Source organism: Coregonus clupeaformis, chromosome 34 (assembly GCF_020615455.1).
Source record: "Coregonus clupeaformis isolate EN_2021a chromosome 34, ASM2061545v1, whole genome shotgun sequence".
In the NCBI taxonomy this organism is placed as follows: Eukaryota; Metazoa; Chordata; class Actinopteri; order Salmoniformes; family Salmonidae; genus Coregonus; species Coregonus clupeaformis.
In genome coordinates, this window is record NC_059225.1 from 16,536,460 (window position 1) to 16,545,710 (window position 9,251).

The following is a 9,251-nucleotide window of genomic DNA, read 5'->3' on the forward strand; positions in this document are numbered from 1 at the left end:
TGCTGTACGTATCCTCTCTCTCAATCTCTCCCTTTTATTCTCTTTCCCACTCACTACATTTTCGATTTTGGTATGAACGTAACACATGCTGTGTGGACACCTTTTGTCATACACTCTTAGAAAATAGGGTTCCAAAAGGGTTCTTCGGCTGTCCCCATAGGAGAACCCTTTTTGGTTTGAGGTAGAACCCTTTTGGTTCCAGATAGAACTCTTTGGGCTCCATGAAGAACCCTTTCTACAGAGGGTTCTACATGGAACCCAAAAGGGTTCTACCTGAAACCAAAAAGGGTTCTCCTATGGGGACAGCCGAAGAACCCTTTTGGAACCCTATTTTCTAAGAGTGTATGACAAAAGGTGTCCACACAGCATGTGTTACGTTCATACCAAAATCGAAAATGTAGTGAGTGGGAAAGAGAATAAAAGGGAGAGATTGAGAGAGAGGATACGTACAGCATCATACTTCAGAAGGGCTGTCAACATACTGTACAAAGCCATAATTCCAGTTGCTGGGACTGCGTTAGGAAGCTGGTGTGGAGCCACAGCAGATGGACAAAAGTCTTGCAACACCCATACGACTACCCCATTACTTTCAAATGGGGTATAAATCAATTCCGACCAGATTACAGATGTCCACAGTCCTTTCAAAAGACAAATCTGCTTTGGTCAACAAAGGATCCCTGAGCCAGTCTGGAGCTGAGGCAGGGGTCCAGCCTGCTGTATACTATACAGACCTTTACTGTACTTGGCATCGGATCTGGGTTCAAATACTATTTGAAATCATTGCAAATCCTTTAGCTGGATTTGATTCAGCTTGCCTGGCGAAAAGGAACTAATACAATAGTCTCAAAAGTGTAAGCACCGCCTATCTGGCAGTTCAGGCAGGCTATAAATATTATTTGAACCCAGGTCTGCTTGGAATTTACATCAATAGTAATTTGGGGTGTGTGTAGATCCATGTGTATTTGTATGTGTTAGGGGGTTACCCAGACACAACATTTTCTAAAACCACGTGACCACATTTACAGTTAGCGGACAAGGGCGGCTCTGCAGAAGGACTGATGAATAAAAACACAAAGAACTTGGTGGCAACAAGAAAGTTTTTAGGGTATTTTCTGACTCAAAGCTAAACAAGTGAAATGTTCTGTTGATCTCTAGATGTGTGTTCAAGGTAACTCTGCTGGTATTTCCCCTATGGTTTTTACTTTCTACTGAGCCCACCTACTGTAGCACACAGTTCTAAAGTTCCTCCCTCTCTGTGATCTTGAAAAATAGGTTCTCTGAATTATTTTAGAAACACTTTCTTTAAAATAAATATCTGCACTTCTCTGTGATTAATTCTGTCAGATGTTTGTGAATTGTGCTTTTTCATCTCCAAAACGATATCATGCAGAGATACAATTCCCCAAAACATTATACAGGCGTCTGATCCTTGTATTCCGCTAAAATTCTGGTATTATCTAGGTCAATGAGTCCTGAACATTGCAGCCTGCATCGTAAGCCGGACACACAACAACGGCTGACCCACGGATCTCCTCCATCTTTTCTCATTCTTTAGCTCGGCTCTCTTCTCCTTTCAAACTCCCCTTCTCTTCGGTCCACACCCCTTTCTTACCTCTGCATTTCCTTTTTCACCCATCCCTCTGTTCTCTCCTCTCTTCTTCTCTCTCCTCTGCCCTCACAGCCTGAGGGGTGAGGGTAGGTATGGCAACTGCAGGATATGCAGTGGGTTCGTTTGAAGCCATTATTCGGAGGAAACATCAGAAAGAGAAAAGCTCCTGGTCTTTCTTGTCTTTACCTCTGGGGGTTTTCACATCCCGCTCTCAGTGTCGAGTTCGCTTCTATTAACAATGTCACTTGAAAGCTCTTGGTAAGAGGCACATACACAGAGAAATGAATACCTGACTAACGTGCCAATGATTGAAGCACTTTTCTTTTTATTTCCCTTTCAACACCTTTCCTCTACTACCACCACAGAAATATCAACAAGGTCAAACATGCCTCATTGAGCTCCACCTGACGGTAAACATAGCCAATCAGCGTCCTTCATCGAGGCAAACAAATGCCAAGAGCCACAGGTATGCACTGCGTGAGTTGAGCACCTGAATGACTCTAGCCTACTCACACAAACTAAAGAGCAAACTGATAAAAGGTTGGTAACTTAATGACACAGAGCATGTAACTCAGAGCGATTGAATGAGCATACAAAATACATTTGCTATTAAGTTTATTTATGCCCTGCTAACACAGTCATTTGTTATCACTCATTAGATTTGATTGAGCTCAAAGGCCCTGTCCAGACAAATTAATGGACATTATTTCAAATGTTTTTAATAGCAACAGGCTAACCGCAATCATCTCAAACTGAGCCAAAAGGGATGAGCGGCGGAGTACATTAACAAGCAGCTCAATCCCCTAAATTCATGTCATTCCTCCCTCATCCACATTATAGGCAGTTAGGAACATGTACAGTTATTACATTATGATAACCAACAACTATCATAAAAACACATTAAATGAGTTAAAGACTAGCACTAAGCAGACAATGAAAAACCTCATTAGGTAAGCTGCAATCCGCCAATTGCAAATCGACACACCACCTGTCCTCATTTGCATACCCAAGTAGTTTCCTGCCAATGTTATTTTAGTTTGTTTGCAAAAAAAAGTTGGTTGGTGATACTGATATTTCCAGTTTACTGATTTGAACCATTTGGGGTAAACTACAGTATGGTGTGGTATAGTGTACTGTACATCATCATGCCAGGCATGTCCTACCTTGACACAATCCCAACTACAGAGTACGAAAGAGTGAGTGACTTTAAATTTGAGAAGCTTTTTGTTCGTTGTTTTTTTTAAACATTTAGACATGAAAGAGCAACGTCGGCTCCCTACAACCTCATGTCAACAAAGAACAAAGCTTGAATCCAAGACCTAAAGAACATCAAAAGTCTTCCAACTAATTGGAGGCAACTATATGCAGCTCTTATTGCGATTAAAAGTTTTTCTGACATACAAAGCAGAAATGGGAAAATCTTCCCAGCATAGAAGAAGCTGGCCAAACAGAGAGAGTGCGTTCCATAATGGGCCCCCAGAGCATACTCTGGATACTCTGCAATAACAGAGATGGGGAATCGAAGTTCGTAATTGGGATGATCTCTGCTGTGGCTCATACTAGGCCCTACTTACAGTATAAAACATATGTCGTAGGATAACTAGAATGTAGCTCCAGTTTGGTCATAGAAATGACCAAACTGGATCGCAAGACACCCACGAGGCAAAGCGTGGTCCTGTTACCATGGTGTCAAGTGACCTTTTCCTGCCTGTAAACATACCCATCCTTTTTTCCACCTTATTTACACTGATTTGTTTAGGCTGGAATCCCCAAGGGCTATCAAAATAAAAACAAAAATCGCATTCAAAGTCAAAATCTTCTCGGGGGAATCAACAATAAACACAGGTTAGCGTTATTCGTCATGAATGTTGTTCTGGAGGCAGCTCTGCAGTGGTCACTAGCTGGCACAGCCACAAAGTCATAAAATCTGATTTTAAACCTAACCTTCACCCTAACCTTAAACACACTGCTAACCCTAATTCCTAACCGTAACCTTAAATTTCTGTTTTCATGCATTTTTTTTTATACAGCCAATTCTGACTTTGCATCTAAGGGGAAATCGCTCAGTTCTGCCTCCAGGCCAAGACTCATGAGAATAAACGTCAATCTGCGGAATAAACAACTAAACAAGTCACCACAAACAGTTACCTGTAGACTAAAGATCAGAAAGATATGAAGGCAATTCTTCAGAAACTCAAAATAAAACAGAAATCTAATTGGGCTAATACAAGACAAAGGGTCTTGATCACAGGCTGGTAAACTGGGGTTGTCCCAGCAGGGGATCTGGAATAACAGTAGTACTGAAAAAGCACAGGGTAGCGCAGCTGAATCATGTATTCTACACAGACGGGGCAATTATTCGGCAGGCTTTATCCGAGGATTAATGAATCACATGGAAAGGATAATAAGTACAGCTTAGCCATAAGGGGGAAAGGACAATTCTTCTTGACAGCTAAGCTAAGCCATCTGACCAATTTAGAGGGTCCATCTGACTGACATGGCCATTCTTTGGTTGTAACGCATCGTTTCAAGATTTATTTGTGCCAGGAGGACACATCAGAGGAATTGTGGGAAAGACCATGATCAGCTCAAAATGTGATAGTGAACAACCTTTCTCTACTACCTTACCTGTACATCAATGGCCGGAACGGAGCAAATGGAATGGCATCAAACACCTGGAAACCATGTGTTTGATGTATTTGATACCGTTCCACCTATTCTGCTCCAGCCATTACCACGAGCCCATCCTCCCCAATTAAGGTGCCACCAACCTCCTGTGATGTTAATGCCCTTTTAGTGTAAGAGCTGTTTGAAAAGACCGCCTGAAATGTCAACCTGTTGTGGTGGGATGGTGTTTTGGCCTGCTCGGTGACATCACCAGGCGGTAGATAAGTTCATAGACCAATAAGAAAGAGAGTTCCAAACCTCTTTGCCAATAACAGCTAGTTTTCAAGTTCCCCCTCCCGACTCAGACCACTCCCAGTCCTAGCAAAATTATTGCTTGAGAAATGCTGATTGGCTGAAAGCCGTGGTATATCATACCGTATACCACGGGTATGACAAAACATTTATTTTTACTGCTCTAATTACATTGGTAACAGTTTATAATAGCAATAAGGAACCTCAGGGGGTTGTGATATATGGCCAATATACCACGGCTAAGGGCTGTGTCCAGGGACTCCGCGTTGCGTTGTGCTTAAGAACAGCCCTTAGCCGTGGTATATTGGCCATATACCACACCCCCTCGGGCCTTATTGCTTAAATAAAACCAGGTCTTGTTGGAACAATGCTAATGATAATGAATAGCTACTGAAAAGAGTAATACATTGACTAAATTCAAAGATTGTAAATGCCTTTTTAACTGGAACATGTCTTCCTCTGTGAATATAGTCTTAATACAAATGCAAAATGGTTGTTTTGATGACAAAATTAAATAAATGAATCATTGATTGGCTCGAGACAGGAGTGCTGGAACCTTCTGAATAATACAAACCAATGAAAAGTACCTCAGTGCTGATTGCTTCCTAATTGTCCTGTGATGGAACAAGTAGAAATGACCACTGCTATGCACAAATATTTTATAAACACACACACACACATACACACACACAGAAACAGTTCTTCTTGTTTTTGCGGAGAAAAGACATCTTCAATAACTCCACTAAACTTCCAAAATAACACACAACTTTATAATGAAAATGTGATTTCCCTAGCAGCCCTGGAGCTGGTGGTTGAAGCGTATGGCCTCTGCTATTTATTCTGCTCCAGACAGCTACCACCTCCCTTCTCCCTTTCCACAGCAGTCTATGCATACAGTATCTGTCTGTCTGGCAGGCAAATGGTAACATCTGCCTGTGTCTTGGGAACCATGCATGCCACATTAATCACGGTGACGGGTCAAGTGATGGGTCAAGTAAAGAGGACATGAAGAGCCAGTAAAAGTGTCCAATCAATATCATGAGATTTAAATATACTTCATTCCAAATCAAATGTTAACATGCTGACCCGCCTGTGTTGCATGTGCGAGCGTTGCAAAATAAATGTACACATTTATGTTATTCAATCACTTAATCCAAACTGCTAGCGCGCGTCAACGGGCGTCTGCGTAGCCAGGCGTTAAAATAGATAGTTCTATTTCAGACGCGCTGCAAGTCCCGCCTCTCCTATCTACTCATTGGTTTTACCAGCATATACCCATGATTGAAAAATGAACGAGGTCCACACTCCAGTCCAGTTGGTGGCGGTAATGCACCTTAAAGTTGGTTGCCAACCCCCATTTAAAATCCACAGAAGAAGAATGAACTAGGCGATATTAATCAAAGAAAACTAAATAAAAATGAACTACGTTTGCACTTTTGTCTGTGGATTAATTGTCGTAGAAAACACACTATTTTGTGTGACTGAAAATCAGTCAACATTCTCTCAGGACATTTGTCTCTCAGGACAAATTAGCTAGCAACAGCAAGATAGCTAAATGTTAGCTAAATGTCCATGAATGTTTCATATGTTTTTTGACCTCTCCCTTAATTAATATAGTTGGATCACAGTTGGTTTTGGTATTTTTACCTGCGTGTCATGAATGCGTCTGGTGAGTATAGACAAAATCAGCATGCGCACGATGGTGCACACGGACACACCCACAGAGCTGATGTGGTCATCATGTAAGTCCCTGTAACCATTGCTTCTCTATTTGAGCAGTTCATTTGCTCATCCGTGATTATGCAAATTATCAATCAAAGAAAAAGAGGGTGAATTAACCACCAAAGGAGGAGTACATTTGTGATTATGGTAACCTAGACATAGACTCTACTACACCAAGATGGGAGTGTATGAAAGCATGGTGTGCCTGTTCCAATTTCAGCCATAAATTATTCAATGCTAGAGCGATGCGGTAAAACAGACGGACGGGATGTAATGAACTAAGAGGAGAGACTGAAACAGGGGAGGCTTTTTTTTCTCTTCATTTGATGTGGACGCTAAATAGGGAAACGCTCTGTTCATTCATTGGAAAGGGTGGAAACATGCCCATTTTTTGCCTCAAAGACATCATACTGTGTAGCAGTTCCACTCAAAGCACACATGTTGGGGGAGAGAAGTGATGTCACAGGCGTTTCCAAACATCTGGCAAACAAATGACAGAGTAGAATGCAGTCAAGCTCATTCAGTGTGGGCTTTCTGAGTGTGTGTGCTTGACCTTCAGTCAGTCTAGGGGTAGGGTTTCCCTAGACTGACTGAAATATTGGCCAGTAGAATAGGAGCAGCAAAAACAGACAATTTTCAATCCATGTAGGCCTATACTGTCCTTATCATGATAACAGGGTTGGCTGACATAGGGACCCAAATGTTAGACAATGGTGGTGGTGCACATGTGCTAGTGGTCTGATTTTGGGGTTGACAGAGGTAATGGTAGGGTCAGGTGCATGCTCACCTGAAGTGATTGATCCACTGTAAGTGTTTGTGCTTACAACTGATGAGAAGAGATTTGCAACTGATGCATCTATGCCTATAGGTGTGATAGGTGGATAGAGGCTGAGCAAATGCGGAATGATTTATTAACAAACATACCCAGCCACCATTCTCCTGGATCCAGTTCTGTAGGGGTCCGTTCAGGTACTCCGTCATCCAAAGAGCGATGTTGTCCACCTGGGACGTCATCTCCCGGTTGACGCTCTCCACGCACATTGTCCCTCCAAACTCAAAGAAAGCCACAATCCGACCCCAGTTTACCCCGTCGCTGAAGAGCTCATCTATTACAGCGGTAAACCTTCTCTGTGCCGTGCTGGGCGTAAAATGCAATTGCCCCGACATCTCTGCAAAGTCCCGCAGATACATTCTTTCAATCTCGTCCCCCGCCTCGCGCAGGACCCTGTGGAGCCTGACATGTGGGTCCGGTTGCGGACTCCTGTTTTGGAAAGGAGAGTCGGTGTCCTCGACCGCGGCGGTGGGCTGGGACCTCCGTGCAAAAACTTCGGGGGTGTTGGGTGTAGAGGGGTCCCCAAATAAATTATTTGGAGAATCGTTTTCTGCTTGAAATTCCCATACAAATCCCTTCTTCAACAGTTTGTTATGGATGTATTTTTCGACAATAAAGCGACTGTCATAAGGATTCTCGTTTGCCATCATGGTGGTGTAATATCCAGCAAGCTGTTTACGCAAAATACATTTCCAATAGTTGGTTGAGACAGCCTACAAGATATCCCCTAAAATTAGATATGGTGTCAGACGATCAGTTGTATCTCTAACATATCCAGCAAGCTGTTTACGCAAAATACATTTCCAATAGTTGGTTGAGACAGCCTACAAGATATCCCCTAAAATTAGATATGGTGTCAGACGATCAGTTGTATCTCTAACATTGTGCAACAGTGCATGATGGCCTGCATGGCAACGCTTGTTCCAGCCGTGCAAGAAAAGTATAGAAAGAAATCAAACAGTATTTCCAAATGACATATAGCCTATTCAAATAAGAGCATGTGGAAACACTGTTTTCTTTTAAAAACATGCGCATTCAAATATTTAATCGGGTCAAAGAAATTGTGCTATTCTAACATACATTTCGAGTTCCAGCAGCCAGTCAACTTTACAGTACACAATGCGCGGTTGTAGTCGAATGATCTGCGCGTAAAGTCTGTTTCTTCTTACATATGGTACGCCCCCTTTTCAGGAAACCATTGGAACAGTAATCCGTTTTGGATATGCTTTGAGCTGATCCTCACTTGAACACGAGCGTCTGAGTGTCTCAATCGGTTGCGTCAATCAATATTGTGTAGGTAGGCCTATTTATCCCGAAAAAAAGTAGTCTTTGATTCAGTTACAGTATTGCGTTCTGGGGTTGAATCATCTGACATTTACTACAAAGTCCCAGAAAGACGGAAGATAAATCATTTGCAAGGCTGCTCTCGAAATAGCATACTCCTATTTCACAAAGAAATGCACAAAAAACTCTAGCAGAAGCACCAGACAGAAGGTCCACGAAGTGTACGGATAGAACAGTGCAGGTTACTTGTGTCTTGTCTGCAGACGATTTCAGCGACGCTCCTGTCATGCAGTGAGTTACAGTTGCCCTCAGCTTTCTCTCGTTCACTCGCTCATAGGCGAGCCACTCACTCCCTCTCAGGGAGGTACTTCCTTCTAGCTACGTCACTCTCATTCAAGCTTTTATTGTATTATGTGAAGTGAAGGCATATGGCCATTGGATGATAGGATGGTCATCTGTTTGTGTTGCACACTTTAACACATTACATATGTTATAACAGAGTAGCTAGCCTATAAAGTGGAATAACTAGGGAAAGTAGGCCTACCTACTACGTTATTACCATGTAGTTACAGGATAAGACATTCTAAACATCAAAATGTATGGTAACAATGTTAAAGTAACGGTGTACTGCCCTTACTCTGATATGTTAGATGTATTATCAATATATTTCCAGAACAAAATTAGAATTGGATACTATAAAATCCCCTACCTCCAGTTCACTGACCCATATCTAACGACAGACCCTCACCACTGTCCTCTCGGTTTGGGCTACAGCTCCTCACATGAAAGAGAAAACATATATTATTATTTGTCTTGCACCACCATTTTTCTACAATGTTGAGATGGATGTGTGTGTGTGTGCGTGCAGACATGAAGGTGCTGTGT

The 9,251-nt window shown here is 42.2% G+C and overlaps 1 protein-coding gene across 1 annotated transcript in view; it reads right to left on the reverse strand.

The window, feature by feature from the left end:
* LOC121549890 (apoptosis regulator Bcl-2) overlaps positions 1-8,702 on the reverse strand; it is an 80,441-nt gene extending 71,739 nt beyond the window's left edge. The window contains exon 1 of the mRNA XM_041861849.1: positions 7,175-8,702. Within this exon, the coding sequence (XP_041717783.1) occupies positions 7,175-7,732 (558 nt within the window). The 5' untranslated portion in view covers positions 7,733-8,702. The remainder of the gene's footprint in view (positions 1-7,174) is intronic.
* Between the last annotated feature and the right edge of the window lie 549 nt (positions 8,703-9,251).